The 24,843-nt window shown below is 43.8% G+C and overlaps 2 protein-coding genes across 5 annotated transcripts in view; one reads left to right on the top strand and one right to left on the bottom strand.

Moving 5' to 3' along the window:
- Positions 1–14,828, top strand: part of bcar1 (BCAR1 scaffold protein, Cas family member) — an 82,809-nt gene extending 67,981 nt beyond the window's left edge. For 3 of the 4 annotated variants that reach the window (XM_039807997.1, XM_039807996.1, XM_039808000.1), the window contains exons 3-8: positions 5,359–5,508; positions 6,842–6,937; positions 7,547–7,918; positions 8,563–9,435; positions 11,667–11,759; positions 12,844–14,828. In XM_039807997.1, coding sequence (XP_039663931.1) covers positions 5,359–5,508; positions 6,842–6,937; positions 7,547–7,918; positions 8,563–9,435; positions 11,667–11,759; positions 12,844–13,374 — 2,115 coding nt within the window. In that variant the 3' untranslated portion in view covers positions 13,375–14,828. The remainder of the gene's footprint in view (positions 1–5,358; positions 5,509–6,841; positions 6,938–7,546; positions 7,919–8,562; positions 9,436–11,666; positions 11,760–12,843) is intronic. The other variant, XM_039807999.1, reaches the window with a different exon arrangement.
- A 1,272-nt stretch (positions 14,829–16,100) lies between these two features.
- Positions 16,101–24,620, bottom strand: LOC120563660 (C-factor-like). The gene is made up of 7 exons (XM_039808001.1): positions 24,384–24,620; positions 23,866–23,920; positions 20,351–20,547; positions 18,628–18,679; positions 18,357–18,475; positions 17,316–17,426; positions 16,101–16,331 (listed from the first exon to the last, which is right to left on the bottom strand). Exons 1-7 carry the CDS (start codon positions 24,528–24,530, stop codon positions 16,218–16,220), a joined length of 795 nt encoding a protein of 264 aa, XP_039663935.1. The 5' UTR covers positions 24,531–24,620; the 3' UTR covers positions 16,101–16,217.
- Positions 24,621–24,843: the final 223 nt, after the last annotated feature.

Raw genomic sequence — 24,843 nt, forward strand, 5'->3', positions numbered from 1 at the left:
ACGATTTATGTTTTCCCACTGCAGCTGCATGTATAGAAAATCTATTTTTCGCTGTGTAGTTACAGCGGCCGTTTTGAAGCTGGAAGATTGGGCTTCATGTGAGAATGTGCTGTATTTACCACCAGATACTACGCACGGGGATTTCTCCCTGCTTTTTGTTTTGTAGACCAGAAGCCTACGCCCTGGTTTCTCGTCGACTGTCCTTTTCTCATCGGCTTAAAGCAGAGAAAGAGAAAGAAAGAGAGGGAGAGGAAGAGAGGGGGGGGGTGCTGCTGGGAAGGTGGGAGGGACATTGCTCGGAGCAAAGGTCATCTCTTGAACAATGACTTCTGCTTGACGTAATCATACAAATGGAACAAAAGAGTGAACATCCCAGCTAGTGCCACATACTCTGTCTAGTGTGTGTGTCTGTGTGTGTGTCTGTGTGTCTGTGTGTGTGTGTGTGTGTGTGTGTGTGTGTGTGTGTGTGTGTGTGTGTGTGTGTGTGTGTGTGTGTGTGTGTGTGTGTGTGCCTATTTGCATGTAGAGGAATTCTCCCTCACTGAGTCTTCGTAAATAAATGTGTGCGAAGGCGTTTTATTGTTGGTAGGTCAGAGTAGCTGCAGCTTTTACGAGGCCACTGATTTATTCTGAGAACACGACACGGAGCATTTTCGTTGGTGGATATGTAGGTCAGTAAATGTGAAAGTATACAGCCGCCCCCCGGGCCAGAGTTCTGTGATGACACATAAGAAACAGGGATGAACAGGGACTTGGTGCAGCTGTGTGCTGGCTGTCATTCAGTCCTGTCTGTGTACTGGGCTTGTCAGAGAATCAACGTGACAGTCACAGTCAATTCCAATTCCAATGCTACATAATACATGTAGGTGCATGCCTTAACAACTGTGAAAGGAGGGCAAGGATCAGCATGGAGTAATGTTGACAAGGGGAGAGCGTCCCTGGGAAGAAGCTAAGAGCAGGGAACCGATCTGTAAGACGAATGTTTTCCGAAATTACTGAAACTTAACTCAGTAGGGTTGCCCGGATAGCTCAGTTGGTAGAGCGGGCCCGGGTTCGACTCCGACCTGCGGCCCTTTGCTGCATATCATTCCCCCTCTCTCTCTCTCCCCTTTCATTTCTTTAGCTGTCCTGTCAATAAAGGCCTAAAAATGCCCCAAAAATAATCTTTAAAAAAAAAACTCAGTAGTATAAAGCAGTAGTTCCCAACTTTGGTCCGAGGTCCCCACATAGCCCTGTCTGATGAACTCACGTACCCCTTCATCGATCCCCATTGTACGTTCTAAATGTGACTAATTATATAAAAGTGAGTATTGTTTATTTTTTCATACAACTGAACGGTCCATATTTAGGTTGGTCCGGTCAGCAATCAAACTACAACTTGTGAAGCTACATGTTTCAACCATTTATCCGTTATTTTTAGCTATTTATTTCTACCATCTATCCATTACTTTGAACTATTTATTTCTATCATTTACTGTATTTATTACTTTTAGCTACCTGTTTAAAGTTCGGTGCAAACTTAGTTTTCACTCACTCCAACATAACTGCAACATATAGTGTCCAGGTGTTAAGGCTGGGTTGTGTGGTAGGTGATGTGTCTACAGGACCGTATCAGTGACCTCTTGGAGCAGTGTGGTCAACATAACCTTGCCAGGGAAAGCAGTGGATCAAACTAAATACTTTTTAACCCTCTCTCATGAAAGTGTCGTATTCATACGTTAAATACGAAAAAAAATCATTCTCTTGCATTAGGCCATATTAACAAACCTGCATGAAAACTCCTCCATTTGGCTGCTCGCCCCCAGCTTGGCTCTGGTTCCCACGCACAAATCCACGTGTTGGAGTTCAGGGACGCTGAAGTCGTCAGTAAAGCCGGACGGGAATCCACTGGTTGTGACCTTTCCTGAATGAGGAATGAATGATTCAAATTAGGAGGGAAGAGTTGATCTCACGATGAAACAGAAATGACCTTTTTCCCTGTTTCTTGACGATGGAGATGAGATATTGACATTAGTGGCAGTTAAAGCAGAGACACTGATGGAAACACACAGGGCAGACATAAAGCACTTATGATGGAATTAAATGATGTTGTCTGTTCAGTTAACAGTTATGACACACACACACACACACACACACATACACATATACTCATGATCTGTCTTGGTGACCGTTGATCCATTGCTCTGATCTCCTAAAGGGATTAAAAGGCTCAGCAGGCTATTACTATTACTAGACCTCACTCACACACATACACACACACACAAACACACACACACACAGATCACTTAGCGTGAGTGTGTAAGTGTGTGACCATCCTCTAGGGTGCACACAGACAGATGATCAATAACACAAGTTATCAATCTGACACAGGGCTGGGGATGACGTGTGTGTGTGTGTGTGTGTGTGTGTGTGTGTGTGTGTGTGTGTGTGTGTGTGTGTGTGTGTGTGTGTGTGTGGGTGGGTGGGTGGTGTGGGTGGGTGGGTGGGTGCGGGCGTGTGTGTTTGCAGGACACATCTGGCACTCAGCCAAGTGTCGTCAATACTGTTGAAAGCTTTCTGACAATGAAGAAGCATATGTTTACATGAGTGTGTGACATAGACTGAGAATTAGTCCGAAAACAAGATGATGCAAAATAAAGCTTCTCAGCTTTTGAGGAATTTGTTCTCAATAAAACTGGCGGTGAAATTATTCCTGGAGAGAATACAGATTGTTGTAATTCTCCTTCCTGTGGAAGAGAGAACAGAGAGAATGTGTTATGAGGCGGGGAGGTGGAGGCAGAGGCAGATTAGTACAGACAGGCTGTCAAATGGACGCTTTGATCATTTGTCTCTGTCTGTCTGTCTGTCTGTCTGTCTGACAGCTGTGGAGCTGAGCAAATACTACCAGAGAGCTTCACAATATCCCATTGGTAGGTTAGCCTAGCTTGAAATGACAGGGATGAGAGAAGAGAGAACGATGAAAGGATACTGAGGGAGCTAGCTGTGATAGTTACTTGTGTGTGTGGGTCTGTGTGTCTGTGTGTGTCTGTGTGTGGTGTAGTGTAAGACAGCTGTTGTGTTTCCCAGGCCGGCTGGTTGACTCTACACTCAAACCATATAATACACAGTTTAAACAGGCACACAATAGGGCAACCCCGGTTCCCACGACAGCTATGACAGGACCCCTGCTCTGTTTTTATTGGTCGGCTGTGAGCAGCGTGTTTTAACGAGACTGAACAAGCTTCAGTCCCTGTCCAGTCAGGGGGAAGAAGCAATACATTCCCATTCAAAGGTTAGGAAGCTTTTAACAGCAGTGGAATGTAACTAAGTACTTATACTCCAGTACTACACTTCAGTCCAAATGTTGAGGTACTTGTACTTTACTTGAGTCTTTTCTTTTCATGCCACTTTCTACTTCTACTCTGCTACATTTCAGAGAGAAATATTGTACTTTTTACTCCACTACATTCATCTGTTCCAGCTTTAGTTACTAGTTACTTTACACATTCAGATTTCTGCACACAGAACACATGTAGTTTATAAAATCTGATGTTTGATTCTAAAGTAAACTAGCCGACAATATAACGGCTACAAGTCCAGCTGAGATGATGAGACCATTAAACACACAACTGGTTGGATCCTTTACCCTTTCTACAATGGGAGGAGAGTTCTTTACTTTAATACTTTAACTACATTTTCCTGATGATACTTACACACTTTTACTTAAGTAACATTTTCAATGCAGGACTTTTACTGTACACTTTTACTTTTACTTAGTACAGAGTATTTTACAGTGTGGTAATAGTACTTTGACCTGAATACTTCTTCCACCGCTGGATTTTAGTTTTGTAGCTTCAGAGTAGGATGAAAGAGACGGTCGTGACTCGGTGGTGTCAAAGCCGGTCTACGGAAAGCCGTTCCACTCCCTATCCAGCCCCATTGTACCGAATTTGGTTGCAGTTCCACCAGAGTTCCACTGGGGGTGATCACGGTCCAGTGCAAAATGAATGGGACTCTATGGAGCTAGACGGCTAAATGAATGGGACTCTATGGAGCTAGACGGCTAAATGAATGGGACTCTATGGAGCTAGACAGCTAAATGAATGGGACTCTATGGAGCTAGACAGCTAAATGAATGGGACTCTATGGCGCTAGACGGCTAAATGAATGGGACTCTATGGAGCTAGACGGATAAATTTGTCTCTTTCGCCTGATTGTCGTTGAGAAACCTCAGATTTGATTGTAGTTTTTGCAAGTTCAACATGGTTTATAGGTCGAAAGTTGAATGAACGAGTACGTATGTCCTTTTGATTTCTTACAGGGTGAGTCGTTGTAGCCCATAACACGCTAGCATTCTGCTAATGAATCCTGATTGGTCAGTGAAGGAGTGATTATGATCAGAGATCCCCGAGAGCATGAATGTCAGAGTGAATATTTCGGTGTGGTCTTTAAAACATCAGCAAACCTCTTTCTAGCACATGTATTAACAGGGAGAGCCTTACCTGTTAGCTGTATTGTCGATGCCTCGAGAGAACACAGGAAGTGACTCAGAGCTTGCCGTAAAGCAGTATCTTTGGCCGTATATGTGTATGACGTCGTTGACATTTTAAAAGGCTTTTTAGAACAAAAAAGTGACTTTAAAAAAATCTAACACACAGCAGTGTGTATTTTCTTTGCCTCCCCTTTCGAATGCAACATTTAAATTACTAGACAAAAAATCATATCATGAGAAAAGTGGGTTTTGAGGGGTATAGCTCCATAGAGCCCCATTCATTCTGCACTGGCCTGTGAGCGCCCCCTATATGGAACTCTGGTGGAACTGCAACCAGTTCAGAAGCCGGAAGTAACGAGGGAGTGGAACTTCTTCCTATATTAGAAATTCTTTGGTGGTGTGTTGAGACCCCTGCAGGTTGCCATGGTCAAATAAACACAGGCTCAATGACTTTGAGAGAATATGGCCCCGATACAATCAACTGAAAATAAGAAAGTAGACAGCCGTATGCAGGCATAATTGGAAAACAAATTCAAGTTAAGAATGAAAAAATGTAAAAACCCAAACAGTAGAAAGTGGATTCTAATATGACATTGATGCCAATACAAAGACGTATAATCCAAAATTTGAATCGACACATTGGTGTCAGTGCATCCATTTTTTAGATTGCTCTGTAAATTATTTTATATGGAATAAGATGAGTTTAATATTTGCTTATACTCTGATGTGTTTATGAATGTGTGTATGTATTGTATATATATGTGTATATATATTGTTGTTGTGTGTGTGTGTGTGTGTGTGTGTGTGTGTGTGTGTGTGTGTGTGTGTGTGTGTGTGTTGTTCCTGACTCTGACCTGCGTCTCTGCTCTCTGTGTTTCTGTGTGCAGGTGGTAGTTCCTACCCGGGTGGGACAGGTGTACGTGTACGACACGACCAAACCAGACCAGGACGAGTACGACGTCCCGCCCAGACATCAGCCTCCCACCCAGCACGACATTTACGACGTGCCGCCCACCCGCCAGCAGTACAACACACAGGTCAGTGTGTGTGTGTGTGTGTGTGTGTGTGTGTGTGTGTGTGTCCCTTTAGGGCCTATACATTTGATTCCACACACACAGGTCAGTTTATTCCCTTATTTTTTCACACATACTGTTCACAAGGTTTTTTGCTAAATAAGCAAGCACTTTGAGTCTACACACACACACACACACAGAAGCAGAGCACAATGAGAGCTGGAGTCGCAGGAGGAGGAAGAGGAGGAGAAAATAAGGTGTAGGGAGAAGAAGGGGGAAAGGAGGAGGAGCACAGGAAGGAAAGAAGAAAAACAAGATGACAATGAATGATGAGTAAAATGAAGGATGGGAAGACAAGAGAGAGCAGGAGGAAGATGTGGAGCTGTAATGGCAGATAGCTGCTGGGCTTTTTACAAGTCGGCAATCTGAAAGGTGGAGAATGAACGCTGCGCAACACCGGCCACTTCATCAAAATGTCTGCTCAAACACTCACACACACACACACACACACACACACACACACACACACACACACACACACACACACACTTAGTGTAGGTGTATAGAGAGAATGACAGCAACTGTCCACAAGGTGTAATGGCTCTAACTGTCTCTCTGTGTGTGTGTGTGTGTGTGTGTGTGTGTGTGTGTGTGTGTGTGTGTGTGTGTGTGTGTGTGTGTGTGTGTGTGTGTGTGTGTGTGTGTGTGTGTGTGTGTGTGTGTGTGTGTGTGTGTGCGTGCGCGTGCGCGATTGGACTTGATAGAGGGACAGGAAGGATGGAGGGAGGAGCGTTAAAAGATGGACATTTCCTCAATAAGCTCAAGTCTCATATATGTAACCAAAACCACTCTGGTTTACATTCTCTTTGCTTCTTCTTCACCTCCTTTTTCCTCTTCTCCTTTCTGCCATTTCTCCACCTCTCCCTCCTCTTTGTCCTCTCCTCTCTGCCTTCTTTACATACAGTTTCTTCTTAATTCCGGCTTCTGTCTTCCTCTCCTCTTCCCTTCTCTTTATTGCCTTTTTTCTGTCTCCTCCCTCCGTTTCCCTTTTCTTTCCCTGACTTTACCCTCCTCCCTCTGTCATCTTTTGCTCCTGTTTCCTTGCTTTTTCCTCTCCTTTATTTAATCGTTCTCTTTCCTGCATCGATGTTCTCTTCTTTCTGTACCTCTCACATGCAAAGTCTGATGAGATTCACACCCTAGGTTTTGACCCCATGTATGCTGCATTCTTTCGTCACGTCATATCACTAGATTGTACCCAAACATGTATGTCCACGTGTGTAACGTGTGATTGATGTGTGTAACGTGTTGATGTGTGTAACATGTAATTGATGGGTGTCTTGTTCTCTGTGTTCAGGTGTATGACACTCCTCCCATGGTGATGAAGGGCCCCCCCAGTGGTAGAGATATATATGACACGCCAGCAAGCACAGACAAGAACACACAGCAGACGGTGAGCTGACGGTGTTTTTATGTTTCACGCATACGCAACATATGCTGTGTGTGTGTGTGTGTGTGTGTGTGTGTGTGTTTGTGTGTGCATGCGTGCGTGTACAGCATACTTTATCCTTACTACCATGTTCAAAAACATTATATAAATCAGTGGTCAAGGGTGCTTAAACTTGTTTATGAAGTTTTACATATCTTGCTCCTCCATACATCGTCATTTTATTCATTTTCTCTTGCGTCTCTTTTAAATGTCCCTTACGTGTCCCATAAAAATAATTTTTAACGCCCCTAAACTGTGGAACTCACTGCCTCTGGATATTAGAATTGAAAGCTCTCTTTGTATTTTATAAAAGAAATTAAAGACTTCTTTTTTTTTAATCTGGCTTTTAATTTGGATTAACATTGTAGTAATCATTGTTTTTTATATCATTTTTTTTTTTGTCTTAATGTTGTACTTTTTAATATATATGTGTGTGTGTGTGTGTGTGTGTTTTTTTTTCAGTTGTGTTCTGCATGTTTGCATGAAAGGTGCTATATAAATCAAGTTGAGTTGAGTTACTTTAATATTTCATATAATATTTGAACATTTCTCTCCCTCTCTCTCTCTCTTCAGGTCTACGACTTCCCGCCGTCTGTCAGTAAAGACGTCCCTGATGCTCAGCCAATCAGAGAAGAGACCTACGACGTGCCGCCCCACTTTGCCAAACTCAAGCCGGCCCCCGTCCCGGCGGGCCTCAATGACGACGACGACGAGCCGCCCATCCCCGAGGATGTGTATGACGTGCCGCCCCCCATCCTGACTGACAAGCATTACCGCGGCAACAGGGGCGGAGTCAGCCAGGCCCCCCAGGAGATCTACGACATCCCAGCCAGCCTGCGGACCGGGGGGCACCCCACCGCCCACGACGTCTACGACTTCCCCCGGGAGCGAGAGGAGAAAGGAGGAGACAGGGGGGACCACTACATCTACGATGTCCCACCACAGGTAGGACACTTAAAGAGACAGTCCCACAGGCTTTCCCACTGAACCAGAGTTACCGCATGGGGGCCACCAAATTAATGTTTTATTTTTTTGAAAGTTTAAAAAAAAAAAATTAATTTCTTAACATGAATCCAATATGTTATTAGCAAATATAAATCAGCCTATTTGTGAAAACAAAACAATAAATGATATGCTCACTGGCCTGCTTTGACAGGAGAAACCTACAAATCAATCCACAAAGTCATTGTAATAGTGACAACATAAGTTGGGACAGCTTTAAAGGACAGAAAAAAATTACAATTGATTAAATGAAATGAAATGAACAGGTGATAGGGTAAAAAGACAATAAAAGACAACTTCACATAAAAGCACAGATACAGATATACAGAGACACTGATACATATATACAGAGATACAGATATACAGAAATTTGATTCATAATAATTATAGCAGTTGACATGAGGCACCGTGGCACTTATAGTAACAATAAAGATAAAAGAACTATGACTAGAAATAATAGATGTAGCAGTGCAGGGCGTAGCAGGGCATAGAGCAGGACCACAGGGTGAACTTCATCTCCTACTTTCATCCTGCGTTAATCCAGAGAGTCCCCACGTCTCATTTCAGTGCTGATCCGTGTCTTTCAGGTTGTGCGGGACGCCCAGTCCACCAGCGAGGACCTCACCTTGTCCTTCAAGCGGCTGTCTGCCTCGAGCACAGGAAGCACCCGGAGCAACCACTCGGCTTCCTCCTTAGACATGGTCCCTGTCCGCGACACCTCCTCCTCCTCCTCCTCCACCCTTCCTGCGCCGGGGAAGCCCCTGGTCCTGGACTTGGAGCAGGCCATGGAGCGCCTGTCTCGCCTCCAGCAAGCCGTTGAGTCCAGCGTGTCCCTCATGATGTCCTTCATCACAGGTAACTGGAGAAGCCCTGCTCACCTGGAAGGGAACCTCCCGGCCATTCATCAAGCAGCTGACCGGGTGCGCTCCACTGTTCGGGACTTCCTGGAATTTGCGCGGGGCGCTGTGGCCAACTCGGCCCAGGCCACAGACCGCTCTCTACAGGCCAAGCTAGGCCGCCAGGTGGGCAAGATGGAGGAGGTCTTCCAGACTTTGATTCTAAACAGTCAGGGTTTAGACGCCGTTTCCTGGTCGCACGCCGCGCTCACGGCGCCGCCGGCGGGAGGGGACGACTTAGACCGGCTGATCATGACGGCGCGCGGCATCCCCGACGACGCCAAGCAGCTCGCCTCCTTCCTCCACGGCAACGCCTCGCTGCTCTTCAAACGGACCCGGCAGCAGCAGCAGCTGCCCCTTCCTCCGATCCCGGGGGATGTCAGCGGTCACGTGACAGGATCAGGAAGTGGGAGCTATCAGGGAGGGGAGAGGGTTCACATTCAGTCACGGCCCCTCCCCTCTCCGCCAAAGTTTACAGCTGCAGAGGAAGAGGAAGGCGTAGACAGGCCGTATGGGAGCACAGAGGAAGGCTGGATGGAGGACTACGACTACGTACATCTGCAGGTACACACACACACACACACACACACACACACACACACACACACACTTTTCTTTATATCTGTTGCTGTATTATGATAGAAGTTTCATGTCACTTACTGACTTACTAATCCTACAGTTTCAGTCAGGACACTGATCCAGAGTCACACTGGTCACACATCCGTCCCGAGTAGGGTTGGGTATCATTTGGTTAAATTTCCAATACCGGTGCTAAAACGATACTTTTAAAACGGTGCCAGTGCCTAAATGGTGCTTGAACCGATACTTTTAAAAATATTTTTAATAAAAATATGTATTTAAAAAAGATAAAAGGAGCACAAAACGACAGTCGGCAACATTTACGAATGGCTTGTTTATTGCTAAGGCCAGATAGATAGATAGATAGATAGATAGATAGATAGATAGATAGATAGATAGATAGATAGATAGATAGATAGAGATACTTTATTTATCCCAAAGGAAATTAAGGTGTCCAATAGCTTATACACAACATACATACACATAGGCACACAGACATATGACATCCACGCACACATACTACAAAATTACAAAGAAAGATATCAATAGTGTGCCCTTACAGTAAAGTTTGGTTGTAGCATGTTTAAAAGACCGGTGTGGAAAAAATGCAGAAAGGTGCAATGGTATCATAGTGCAAGAGAGTGTCAGTGCAAAATCTAAATCTATTCAAGTACAACAGGCAACACAATATATCAAAAATAGAATAATCATTACTTAACTATACATAGACACTAGTAAAAGACTTGGAGAAGAGTTTAAGTTAAAGTTGAAAACTGTCCCTACAGACAAAAAGACAGCGTGGTGTATTGACCAAACAGGCAAGCTAGCAAAATGGGCAGATGGCTAATATAGCCAGTAAGGGAGTCAAACAGTGCCAATCAGTCCAGTCCAGGGTAGTTTACGTGTACGTATAAAGGCACCCAGATGAAGGCGTGGTACAAAGGGCAGTGTGCAGAGCAGACTTAATATGGTCAAAATGAAATGATGTATTAAAAATGTAATAACAATAACTTATAACAATTACTTATTTCACCAGTAAATTGCTGGTAAATGACAAAAACAACCACTAGATGGAAAAAGGGTATTTTACAATAACTTTGAATGCAGCACGAGGCTGGCGAGGCGAGTTTCAAGTGACGCACCGTCTGTGTTGTTTTTGCTGCAGCTGCAGTCAGCCCGTTACGCCCCGCTGGAATCCTCTACAGGGAAACACAGTCACACTTTACACTGTTTAACCTTAGCTGTCAGCATTTTAACCGTTGTGTTTAATCCAGCTGCTAGCTAACGGTAACGTAGCGTCCCGTGCAGCGATGCTTCTGAAAAAAAAAGTCAGGCTCCGAAATGAGACGCCGACATTTTTGTTCTTATTCGGTCTCGTTACTACCATTTACGTCAGAACCGGTACCCAACCCTAGTCCTGTGTTTCCTTGACCCTTACATGTACCTCCTTACGTGATGCACTTGTACTTTGTGTGTGTGTGTGTCTGTAGTGATGGTCCTCACACGTTAAACAACACTCTCTAACATACACACCTTTCATAGGCATGATGAATGAGTCATGTGCCCGTGAAGAAGTGCGTGCATGTGTGTGTACAGACTTGTAATCAGTTTGTCACCACTAGAGGGAGACAGAGGCTGTGTGCTGCTTGTGATCCTGCTGTTTTAAAGTACTCATATTATGCTTTTTGCCTTTTTCCCTTTCCTTTATTGTGTTATATATCTTTTTTGTGCACGTAATAGGTTTACAAAGTGAAAAAGCCCAAAGTCCCCCAAAGGGACTTACCATCTCCAACAGAAAACACTGTTCACAAACTGCTCCAAACAGCTCTATTGTAGTCCAGCCTTTACTTCAGAGACAAACTTGGGTCACTTTGTAACACACGTTATAATGCTCGCCTAGCTGCTAGCTTCTGACTGGCTAGTAGTCCTTACCTAGGTACTGCGCATGTGTGACTCCCAACAAAGATGGAACAGCAGTGAGATGCCTCACTCTATAGCTAAAACAGAGAGCTCAACACACAGGGTGAAAAGAGGAGCTGCAGCAATGTGAAGTTCAACAAAAATATGGTGTTTTTTGAAAATTAAACCACGTAAACCTTTTCTGGTACAACCTCTAAATAAAATTATGAACCTGAAAATGAGCATAATATGAGCACTTTAAATAGACGTGTGTGTACGAGTGGTGTAACAACTGTGTCTGTGTGCTGATCCGTCAGGGAAAAGAAGAGTTTGAGAAGAACCAAAAACAGCTGCTGGAGAAGGGCAACATCACCAGACACAAGACACAACTGGAACATCAACAGGTACCTGTCTGTCAAGTCAAGATTTTATATATATATATATATATGTACAGAAGTTATATAATGACACTTTTCATACAGAGCAGGTATACACCACAATCTGCAATTCATTCATTTTACTGTGTAGTCTATAACTGTGGTTCCCAAAGTGTGTGACGGGGGTCCCCAGCAACAAGGGGAATAATTTTTTGACTAACATAATTCCATCCATAAATAACACAATGACAGACTATTTTGGTCATGGGTTTCATACACTTTCTGTAATAAAACATCTTGGAAGCATCACCATTTATTAAAGAAAACTAATGTTTGGGTCCCTGTGGACCTAGTTTCAAGTTGACGAAGGTCCAGTGGGTCCAGAGGGTCCAGAGGGACCGAAACGTTAAAATAATAAATGGTGATGCCGCAGCAGGAGCATTGTGTGGGATTTTCCTTTTCTCCAAGTCGGTGATATTTTCCAACGCGCCTGCACAGAAGAAGTGTTTAGCCTTTATTGTCGTTGTCTGTGGTAACATACAACGAGATCTGGAGAACTCTCAATCAGTGAAGACAGTTTTAACAATACAAACCAAGACATCACATACATTCAGGGCATAACGTTTGAATTAATCAATAAGTAGATAAAAGAATTGCACACAAGAGGAGGTGGCGAGATAAAATGGCATTTTAAAGTGCATTTTATATTTAAAAGATGTTTCCTGTCGTAAGGTATGGCTGTTTGCAGGAATAAAGAGTCGGGATGGACCAGGGGTCTTAGCAGATGGGGTTCTGTAGTCTGCTTTGTGTCAGTTTAGGGGTCTTTCACATGTTTGGGAACCACTGCTCTTTAAATGGCAAGAAATAGTGACAGATGCACATGAGGGGTGTGCCAGTGCCACATCATGGCATTCACAATTATACGTTTTTTTTTACCATCAATTCATATGGTGAATATGGCAATATTCTGACTTGTTGACATTATCACCTGTTTACTTTTTCCAACTGTTAAGATATGCACCTTGTTGTACTATTTATATTTCATACAGAATCTGAAGTAATGTTTTTCATTTTTTTTATTTGTATTAATGTCTCTTTCTCCCTCCTCTCCTTCCAGATTAAACAGTTTGAGCGGCTGGAGCAGGAAGTCAGCCGGCCAATCAACAACGACATGACGGGCTGGGTCCCCGTGGCCATCCAGCATGCCCCCAACGGCTCCGGAGGCCCCGCTTCCTCCAAGCTGTGCCACGGTGACCGCCAGCTGCTCCTCTTCTACCAGGAGCAGTGCGAGCAGAACGTCACCACGGTGACCAACGCCATCGACGCCTTCTTCACCGCCGTCAGCTCCAACCAGCCGCCCAAGATCTTCGTGGCGCACAGCAAGTTCGTCATCCTCAGCGCGCACAAGCTGGTGTTCATCGGCGACACGCTGTCACGCCAGGCCAAGTCGCCGGAGGTACGGGGCCGCGTGGCGCAGAGCAGCAACGCGCTCTGCGAGAAACTCAAAGACATCGTGATCAGCACCAAGACGGCGGCGTTGCAGTACCCCTCCCCCGGCGCGGCCCGGGACATGACTGAGAGGGTCAGGGAGCTGGCGGGCTGCACGCAGCACTTCAGGATGGTGCTGGGACAGCTGCTGGTGATGTAGGGAGGGTGGGGAGGCGGGGGTGGGGGGGAACCAAACAGTGACACAAACTGAGATGTCCCGGGAACACCATGGATGTATCAACAAAACAAATAAAATAAAACTGGATACAGCGTTCGAGGCGGGGCCCCGTTCATTCCTATGAGAGTCGCTCAGTGGAGCATGAAGCCAAAAAAGTCCCCCTCCCGGGCCTAAAAGGACCCGGATGGTCCTCACTGTGCGGCCCACAGAGCAGGCGCACTGCCGACCTCTGCTGGCCGAGCCGGCTACTTCCGGTTTAGCGCTAATTTGAATGGCGATTAAATGATTTAATCGTGCGGCTTTCCCAAATGTAATCGGGGCCGAATGGATCAAATTCTTATAGTGAAATGAGTCATTTCGCGGGGGTTGTGTCTCTCCACTGATTTACAAACGTCTCTGTCTCCGTGTAAGTCCATGGGGGGGAAAATGTCTTTTTGGGCTCCATGGCATCACGTGTCGACACAGAAGTTTCAATTCCAGCGTTTGCCTGCTATGTCAAATTGGCTTCAATGCCCGGCGCACATTCTGGGGGCCTGAGGAGCACGGGGCAGTACGTCCTGCCTGTAAGAAGGGATGGGCGACCCTGTGCACCCCTGCAGCTCGGCGGGGGGGGGGACCTGGAGCCCCGTGGAGCGCTGAGTGCTGCAGGAAACCCTTTCCCCCTATCATCCATCCTGTGCTCCCTCCCTACCTCACCTTCCACCGGGACCATCCTTCCCTTATCCCCCCTTCCTCTGCGCGCTTTTTATTCTCGACAAAACTAAAAGGAACATTTTATCTTCAGTGGGCTGGGCCAATGGTTGTAAAATAATCATTGTAAATATTTAAGTTACCTGAAAACCGGAAAGAAAAAAGACTTCCAGTATATAAATATAAATATATGTTTGTTTTTTTTGAGAGAGAAAGAAAAGGTGAAAACGTGAGTGTAGTTTTTAGACATTATCAATAATTGTTATTATTATTATTATTATTATTATTATTATTATTGCTATACCGTATAATTCTGGCTCTGATTCTTGATCCGTGTATCATTATTGTTATGGATGTGTAAATTCCAGATGATATGTATGACTGTATGTTGTTGTACATCTATGCTCTTCTCCATCCCTGACAAAAGGCACACTTTCCAAAAAGCACTGGAGCACACAGCCATCTTTAAACCTCACCGGATGACAGGCCGACTCTTCCTCATGCTGCCATGTTGCCTGTGTGTTGGAGCAGTATGTTACCGCCAATGAGTTCAATCCACCAGTGCAGGCAACAAGAGACGTCCGTGCATAACTGTACAGTTATTAAAGATGATTCAGTGCCCTCTCAGTGGCTTTTTTGGGAAAACTATATGTAGGTTGTTTTGTAAGACGCATGTATTAGAGAAAAGGAGTGTAAAAGGTTAAACACTAGAAATGAAATTAAACCTTCTTTCTTCTTTTCTCTGACACTGTGATATTCTTTGAAATATTCAAGAACGATGTGTGGCCGGGTTTGCTCAGTTGGTAGAGCAGGTGCACATATATATAGAGGTTTCGCTCCTCGACGCAGCGGCCACGGGTTCGACTCCGCTGCTGCTTGTTGTTCCCCTTCTCCCTCCCCTTTCATGTCTTCATCTGCCCTGTAGAAATAAAGGCCTAAAATTGCCCTGTTGCTGAAATGTGCTATATAAATAAAGCTGCCTTGCCTTGTCTAAAATGCCCCAAAAGATAATCTTAAAAGAAAGATTCAATAACGATGCCGAAATGTGAATCGCACAGGACTCACCTGAAGGCACCGTGCAGGGCGTTTGCACAGGCGTCCACGTTGGATCTGCATCGCTTCAAGCCAGTGTTGTTCTGATTGTTTAGCATGAGAAGCTAACATCTGGGCCTTTCCAAAGAGGTCCTGTGTGTGATCGTAGGCCTTCCAGAAGCCTGGAACTGCACACTGACTTTGCACAATAAGTCCAGAACGATGAATCCACAACTGAACAGGAAGTATTCATCTTTTTGTACACAGCGTAAACTGAACAGACCAGCAAAGCAAAAACCAACACTCTTCTTCCATTTTAATTCGGAAAATGAATTCACGTATCATTGCATTGTTAGGCATTTTGGTGACCCAATAAAAACAGGTCAGCAACCCTTTTGGGGTCCCAACCCTAACTTTAGGGAAGACTGTCTTAACCTAGTCTATATCCACAACGTTCCACTTCCAGGATTGCCAAGACGATTGTGATTGGTTTAAAGAAATGCCAATAAACCAGAGCACGTTTTTCTCCCATCCCAGAATGCTGTGTGGACTAGCCGGACCTTCCTCCGCAGCGCTGTGGAGGAAGGTCTGGCGATGTGAGACTAGTCCTACCCTAATTGCTCAATATTATCTCAAGATACCTAGAAACCTTCAAACAAAATATCTCACCAAAGAGAAGTGGAAACGATCTGGCACTTCAAATATTTCCCCACCAGTGCTTAAGTTGTATTTTCCTTTTAGTGAAGTCTTGAGTGCAGTTCAGTAGTCTTTGCTTGTGACTACAGATTTTCAGCAGAAAGCTTGCATTACGATCTGGGGCCTGTGAGGATATATCTGCATCTGCTCCGTCACTTTTCCTATTATTATCTCCTGTTAAATTCCCGTCTCAGTGGAAGTGCAGCTGGTTCTGGAGCTAGTAGTCACTGATCCAGTTAGAGAGAGAGGAAACCGGCTGAACAACTGAGCCTTGAAATCAAGAGACAACATTTAGCCAAAAAAAGCTTTTAATTTGACTCCCAGATGCCAGACTTTCTTTGTTATTTACTTGAGTATGCAAAAATAACTGGCCTGGTACAGGCCTGACGTGGTTGCCACGGTGACGGCTACCAGGGGATTCGGTTGCCCTGCCAGTCCAGAAGCATCCCACAGTCTTTGTTGCTGAGTGAGGACATGGTACTGAGCATGCCATGCACGCTGTCCGGGGGGGTCAAAGGAGCCTGGGGGAGACGAGACACACAAACACAGACCGAGGGAAGTCAGTGGAAACGTACAGTGCACCTCATCACGGGGAAGGCCTAGAAACTCCAAATTAAATTAATTGTAAGACTTTATTATTTATGTGACATGAACCCCGGTCTCTTGGGTGAAAGTCCTGTGTTTGTTTTACCCATCCCCCCCCCACCCCCCAACCAGGACATTTGGCACTCTTATACTTCCTCACCTTACTTTCCTGCTTTGCTCCCGTCAGAACTACTACGACCACTAGAAACATAAATATAGTAGTGATGGCTGCTTGAACAAACACCTATGGCCAGTGGTGGAATGTAACTAAGTACATTTACTCCAGTACTACACTTCAGTCCAGATGTTGAGGTACTTGTACTTTACTTGAGTCTTTTCTCTTCATGCCACTTTCTACTTCTACTCTGCTACATTTCAGAGAGAAATATTGTACTTTTTACTCCACTACATTCATCTGTTCCAGCTTTAGTTACTAGTTACTTTAGTTACTCCACTACATTCATCTGTTACAGCTTTAGTTACTAGTTACTTTACACATTCAGATTTCTGCACACAGAACACATGTAGTTTATAAAATCTGATGTTTGATTCTAAAGTAAACTAGCCGACAATATAACGGCTACAAGTCCAGCTGAGATGATGAGACCATTAAACACACTACTGGTTAGATCCTTTACCCTTTCTACAATGGGAGGAGAGTTCTTTACTTTAATACTTTAACTACATTTTCCTGATGATACTTACATAATTGTACTTAAGTAACATTTCCAATGCAGGACTTTTACTGTACACTGTGGTATTAGTACCGTTACTTAAGTAAAGGATCTTAATACTTCTTCCACTGCTGTTTATGGGAGTGTTTTTCGGGGGAGGACAGTTTCACTGTATCATATTTTATCTACCATAGGGGCATTCAAGAGGCCACTGTCGCAGCGTTTTCCCCCGCTACATCACCTCACCTGTTCTCCGCCCATCTGGGTGCGCACCCAGCCAGGGTGGATGGCTGTCACCAGGATGTTGTGACTCTTGAAGTCCTCAGCCTGACAGCGAGTCAGCATGTTCAGTGCTGCCTGAGAGCATAACAGACACTGTAAAGCTGCTGTGGGTATGTTTGCAAATGTGTGTGTGTGTGTGTGTGTGTGTGTTTTAAATGTGTGTGTGTGTGTGTGTGTGTGTTTTAATGAGCCTTTTCAAAGGAAAGTTTCTATCACTGCTTGGGACAGGCAATAAAACTGAGTGTGTGTGTGTGTGTGTGTGTGTGTGTGTGTGTGTGTGTGTGTGTGTGTGTGTGTGTGTGTGTGTGTGTGTGTGTGTGTGTGTGTGTGTGTGTGTGTGTGTGTGTGTGTGTGTGTGTGTGTGTGTGTGTGTGTGTGTGTGTGTGTGTGTGTGTGTGTGTGTGTGTGTGTGTGTGTGTGTTTTAAATGTGTGTGTTTTAAATGTGTGTGTGTGAGTGTGTGTGTGTGTTTTAATGAGCCTTTTCAAAGGAAAGTTTCTATCACTGCTTGGGACAGGCAATAAAACGTGTGTGTGTTGTGTGTGTGTGTGTGTGTGTGTGTGTGTGTGTGTGTGTGTGTGTGTGTGTGTGTGTGTGTGTGTGTGTGTGTGTGTGTGTGTGTGTATGTATCTATCTATCACAAAGGACAGGAGCTATGTTGAACAAACATTCAGCGATTTTAAAATTCACAAACACTTAAATTGAAGCAGATGATATCCTGTGTTAATGACTGCGTGGCTGCAAATTCAACTGTTTTCCTGCTAAATATTGTATTAAGACACATTAGTATTTAGTGTAATCATATTCAGTGTTACCCTACAGCCGTGACAGCTGGCGGACTAAAACCCAGGATGTCTGGGCCATGCGGGTCAGCAAAGGGGAGACAGACTATGTTTCCAGGGCCTCTGTTTGGCTATATTCCTATCTCTATTGCTACGTACGCTATTAATTGAAATAGTTTCTTTTCCAAATATCAAATTGTAGATTGAGCGTAAGTGGCTGGTACCTTGCTGGTCCTGTAAGGGTACATCTGTGCTATAGCAAAGCTTTCTGGACATTTCTCGATGGAGGAGATGAGCGTGGAGATGTTGATGATGGCCGACCTCCTGCAGGACATTTTATCACCTGAGACAGATGAAGAGACTTGCGTCATGACATAGGAATAATAATTATGATACTAACTATAATGTAATACTAGGAATTTGCAGCATGTCATATATATATATATAGATATAATTTCTGTACATTTATGATTTATATTTTTTCCACTTCATTACCATCTCCAGGTGACTTCATCTCTGCTGCTCTCTGGAGGAGTGGAAGAAACATCTGAAGAGATATGAACTACTTTATTAATCTGAGTTCCACCATGCACGTAGGACAGACAGCAGGTAAGGGAGCTGATGCGGTGTGTATGTCGGAACAATGCCGTCAGGCTGTAGCTAGTCTAACATGTCCAGACCCTCCTCCACAGCGCTGCGGAGGAAGGTCTGGCTAGTCCACATGGCATTCCTGGATGGGAGAAAAATGTGCTCTGGTTTATTGGCATTTCTTTAAACCAATCACAATCGTCTTGGGCGGCGCTAATCTCTGGACGGAGCCACGGTGCCTCTGCTAAATAGTCTCAGGAAGGAACTTGTTTTGGTGGAACATGTCTACGTTCAAAAGTAGTTTTAGTCGTGCAACAGAAAACTCAGATTGGACAGATAGTCTAGCTAGCTGTCTGGATTTACCCTGCAGAGATCTGAGGAGCAGTTAACCATAGTCCTCACAAATCCACCGGAGGTTAGAACCCCAACACAGAGAAAGAGGAAGGGGACGGAAATCCGGCAGAATTTCGGGCAGCACCGGAGCAATCCTGGAAATGAAACCTTGTCGATATAGACTACGCTGTAACTGATTCATCTGAATTTACGAACCATCTTATCTGAAATGGGCCAGTGCTCAGCAGTACTTAGTACAGGCACTTCAGATTTTTTTCCACATGAGTACCTTACTTCTCATTGTTATTAACAGTATTATTATTGGCTGATATTATAGACTGTATATACTGTACATTCTTATCCATGCAAGATGAACAGGTACAGATTGCATGACAATAACAGACATGAATGGGGTCTTTGTTTTGTCTCTTTGCTAAAATTGTAAAATAAATAGTGAAAATGCCAGTGTTAAATAAAACTAAACTATGAGGCATATACATGAACAATCAGGATGACACAGAATCTGGAGTGGCTTTGTAATGTACTTCCATTTTTCTTTACAGTCAGATGTAAATAGGATATATATCATGATTTATTGGGGGGGAAACCAAGCAGTTCTATGTAAATTCAGCACCCTCATATAGGCCGGATGGAATGATCCTTTGTTTCATAAGCCCATTTTCAGACTGTGATGATTCGACTGTGAGATTAGCAGTTGAATCAGACTCCTTACCTCCTTAGATCAAATCAGCGAGTAGTCTACTATTAGGGGTCACCCCTTCAAGATATACGTGTGAATATAAATATATCCAAGACACATGCGATGCCCATGTCATGCAACGGCTGAATTTGGGTACTGGCACCTTTTTTTATCCAATTTGGGCACTGCATACCATAGGCTATGTATCAACTTTTGCATGATTACACACATGTACTTATTTCATATTTGGGGTATTTTATCTCATTTCTTTAAAGTTTCTTTTCTTTAAAAATAATTGCTTTTAAAATCTCTTTACATGTGCTTAGTTGACCCCCATCTGTTCCTGTCTTTGTTTTCTTTTTCTTTAACCGTTTTATATTATGTCAGTATGTGTAATCAGTCAGTGACGTACATACATGATGATTACCAACACCAGACATGCGTGCAGAGGCAGTGTTGTGGTCAGATGTTGCAAGAAAATGCAGCAGTTCCAGCTTTTCATCACCAGAACATGCTGATCTATCTGTTTCTGTCTGTGTACCTGCACCGCCTCAGGGGTCTGAGTGTGCACACTGAGCACAGAGAAGACAAACCAACCTTTGCAAGGAGAAATGGTCCGACCACATTGGTTTCGTACGCCTCCATCATGTCCTCTTTCCCGGTGGCAGATAACGGTGCCGGTGTGTCCGGTTTGTTGATAGCAGCGTTGTTGATGACGAGGTTCAGCCCACCATCCCCGATCTGCTCCTTCACGGCCCGGACCGCAGCCGAGATACTGGCCTCGTCTGACATGTCTGCACACACACACACACACACACACAGAGACACATACACACAAACACACACGCATATACACACACACACACACACATATACATACACACATTACTCTACCACATGTATAGTGTACTGTTTCTCACATCAAATCGACAAGCTCTCGCATTTTGGAGCGTATTTACCTTAGACTAGTTTGTCATTAAAATAAACATGTTAAAAAGGTTATGTAAAAAAAAATATCAACGTCTGAGCACCTTAGTGTGCATTATTAGTTGTGGAAACAAATTTAGTTTGTTTAGTTATTTGACATTACAAGAAGGAGAAGATCAATCATACATAACAAGAAAGTATAAAGAATAACCATACAATCCAAGATGTATTTCCATTGTGGTACTTGATGTAAAGAGTCAAGTAACCAATAGATATCATCATCTAAATCAATACATTTATGCATTGTATTCACCTGATTCTTAAAATGTTTGGCTTGTTCCCACATGGTTGGATGCACTTACTGTTAGCTGCTTTCATCAGAAGCATCAGCTAAATAAATGTAATGTAAGGTAATGCCGTCCAGATAACTCTTTTGTTCGACATATCGTTCAGGTTTGTCACTATTGTCCTCTACTGTGCTACAAACTGAAGTTAACTGTGGTGAGCACACATTGGGTAAGGTATGAGTGTGGTTAGGGAACTAAACCAAGTTGTTTGAGGTCAAAGACTCAAGCATGAGAAGTGAAAGAGAGGAAGAGGGAGGGAGAGTTGGGTGAACTTCCATCAGTGTTGATGGCAGATGCTTCATACAGCTATCCACCACCTAGTCCCTTGTCCACAGCGCTGCGGAGGAAGGTCTGGCTAGTCCACACAGCATTCTGGGATGGGAGAAAAACGTGCACTGGTTTATTGGCATTTCTTTAAACCAATCACAATCGTCATGTGCCGGACGGAGCCACGGTGCCTCTGCAAAATAGCCTCGGGAAGGAACTTGTTTTGGTGGAACATGTGTACGTTCAAAAAGTAGTTTTAGTCGTGCAACAGAAAACTCCGATTGGACAGATAGTCTAGCTAGCTGTCTGGATTTACCCTGCAGAGATCTGAGGAGCAGTTAACCATAGTCCTCACAAATCCACCGGAGGTTAGAACGCCAACACAAAGACAGAGGAAGGGGACGGATATCCGGCAGAAAATTATGGACATCCAGCGGAATTTCCAGCTGCACCTGAACAATCCCAGAAATGAGACGTCGTCGATATAGACTATCCGCCACCTGACCTCCGCACTCCTGCAGGACTGCATTTGTTTGTCTGGTCATACAAACTGTTTATGATCAACCTTGATGTCTTTTTTGACAAGAAAAAGTTGACTAGGACGCTTTTGTAGGGGAAAAAGCTGGCAGAGTTTTGGTTCCAAAAAGCAGCCGAAAGCATCTTTTGTTGCTATAACAACAACTACTGCTACAGTGTTCTGCTACAGTATCCGTGAGTGCTGTGTGGAGCAGTGCTAGGTAAAACAAGGCGGTGGAGCGATCTACAGAATGAACGGAGAGAGAGAGCGGTGCTACTACTAACTTTAGATCAAACAAAGGCGAGTCATGTCATGTAACGCTCCGTGCTCCGAGTCTATTGGCACCTTTTCCATTTTGTCTTATTGTTATGGAAACGACAGGTCTCGCTACTCCGCTTGTCATTGGTCAGCTGCCAAAAAAAACGTTTGACTAGGGCGTCTTTTTCAGAAAAGTTGAACTTTTTTTCAACTTCAAAAAGACGCGCTGAGCTAAAGAAATAAACAGGACTTTTTTGAAAACACGGTTTACTCCACAGGATTATAATTTAAAACAGACGCTGGCAGCTTAAAAAAAGAACATAGTGAACATAGCCTAAGTCTGCAGTAGCATGTGTGCTTGTTCCCCCAGCTTTCAGTTGAACCCAGATTCAGAAAAAGGGAGCAGAGTATACATGCACAATGTAATATACTGTAACACCGGAGCACCCCAAGGCTGTGTTTTGAGTCCCCTGCTGTACTTCCTGTACACACACACACACACACACACACACACACACACACACACAGACAGAGTAGCCACTTTCGACTCCAACATCATCATTGGATTTGCTGATGATGATACAGCTGTGGTGTGCCTGACATTGTTGGGAGTAACGCAATTACAGTAATGTATTCCTTTTTGCTGTAACACAGTAATATAACGCATTATTAATTACATTTTGGTAATATTATACCCGTTACAATCTCAGTAACGCGGGTTACAATGCAACAGTCAGTGGTGTTAGTAGGAAGTCCTACTGAAAAACAATATGAGAAATCAACGTGAGCTACTGGTAGTTATTTCTTTTTTTAACTTAGATGGGGGACTGTAAACCTGTGAACCATGAACGTGTACTAGTTTATTTTATTCTGTGTGAAGTGAACTTTGAATTAGCTCATATAAGACTGAACTCGAGTGAACACTGTCCATATGTTACGAGATGAATAAATGCCCGCTTTTGTTATCTTCGCTGCCATCTAGACTGAACGATTAAGTGAGATTCAACTCTTCTTTGTTTGGGAGAAGAGAGGGAGACACACCTGGGGTAGAGCTGCACTTTTCTCATTGTGTCATGCAAACAAAAGGCTTTTTTACAGAAGGTGGATGTGCTGATACGCTGGGTAAACACAGGCTTGGCTTTTCAGTGTTTGCTGCTAAGAACTGAGCACCCAGTGCTTCATGTTCAAACTGCAGAACATGCTGTCTGTCTGGACTACAAAGGCCACAACCACAGACTGGATGTCCACATAACTGCTGAATTGGTAATCACAGTACAGAATGATTTTTTTTTTTTTTCTGTGTTCATGTTTCTGTGCAGACTTGATGGAAACCCATTTGCCACCTCCGTAGGTGGTTTGAGCAATCAGATTACAATCTGTATCGAATGCTCCTTGAATGCATTGAATGCATTTCCTTTTTCTTAAAGATCTGATAGCTTTCCAATCCACCCAAGACACATGAAGAGTTCATGTGTTTCGTTGAACCGCAAAGCTATTCAATCGAAAAGCTAAGTGTAAATGCAGCTAAGGGCCGGGACACATATAGCCGGGACACATATAGCAGACTTAAATCTGCTAAGCACCGCCCAAGATGGTGGTGATTGGTTTAAAGAAATACAAACAAGCCAGAGCGTTTTTTTCCCTAATCGAAGAATAAAAAGTGCAAGACTATTTAGTCAGTAATCCATGTGCACAAACAAGTATTCACCTCCTGGGCTTTGTAATGTTTCAATTCTGTATTGTACTGTATATATACAGTGAGTATCTACACAGACATGAGGATGTGTTGTGTTTACCTAGTTTGATTATAGTGATCTTCCCAGGATATTGAGTGGTGAGGTCTCTCAGGGCCTGGAGGGAACAGATGAGGAGACATAGAAAATATAGAACAGACATCAAGTGTCATTTTTTTTTTAGAATATACTAATCTAATGCAAGAATACATACTACAAGATCAACATATCAAGATCAAGATATATATCAAGATATATAAGCAAGTGCATACAGTATGTGTACAGGTCTTAGAAAATGATGCATAAAACATAGAGAATAATTTCAGTTTTATAGAAGGTGCAGCCATGAAACAAATTGCCAATATATCATTTAGAGTAAGTATTGCATAACCTTCATTAAGTGTTAGGACAAAAATAACTCTTTTTCACGCCACTCTTAAGAGAAACACATCCTTCAACCCCACAGAGGGAGAAAATGGTGCTTGGTCGTATTAGAAAGTCACGCTCACATGCATGGGTCCAGAGTCTGTATGTGTGTGTGTGTGTGTGTGTGTGTGTGTGTGTGTGTGTGTGTGTGTTACCTCAGTCTTGGTATCGTCCGGCGCTCTGCAGCAGGCATATATGTGAGCCTCCCCTCCCGTTCTCTCTGCCAGCTGTTTGACCAGCTCCAAACCAATGCCTCTGTTTGTCCCAGTCACTAAAATGTTGCCTTCCAGTTTCATTGACATGTTTGCTGATCAACTGTCACACCCCAGCTGCTGTCTGACTACTCTTCCGCAACAGTGACTGAACATATGTGAGAGCACAGTGTTGCTGTAATGCTAGTGCGTGCGTGCGTCATGCACTTGATATAGGTGTGTACTCAAGAAGGCAAGAGGAAGCCTCCCACCCTGTGTACAGTATGTACTTTCAACTGTTGCACATATAGATACCTTTGGACCAACTTTGCCTTACTTCCCATTATACTTATTATCTGTCTTCTTCAGTCTATCAGCCAGCCAGCACCAGTCCCTGTTTAACTTGCAGTGACTTTAGCCTCCA

This window comes from Perca fluviatilis, chromosome 8 (assembly GCF_010015445.1).
Source record: "Perca fluviatilis chromosome 8, GENO_Pfluv_1.0, whole genome shotgun sequence".
NCBI classification, from domain to species: Eukaryota; Metazoa; Chordata; class Actinopteri; order Perciformes; family Percidae; genus Perca; species Perca fluviatilis.

Excerpts from the sequence above, each read along its gene's own strand:
- LOC120563660 (XM_039808001.1), bottom strand. The coding sequence starts at position 24,530 with ATGTCAATGAAACTGGAAGGCAACATTTTAGTGACTGGGACAAACAGA. Across the intron at positions 23,921-24,383 it reads CGGACGATACCAAGACTGAG|GCCCTGAGAGACCTCACCAC; the intron begins GTAACACACACA and ends TGTTCCCTCCAG. Across the intron at positions 16,332-17,315 it reads CCCAGATGGGCGGAGAACAG|GCTCCTTTGACCCCCCCGGA; the intron begins GTGAGGTGATGT and ends CGTCTCCCCCAG.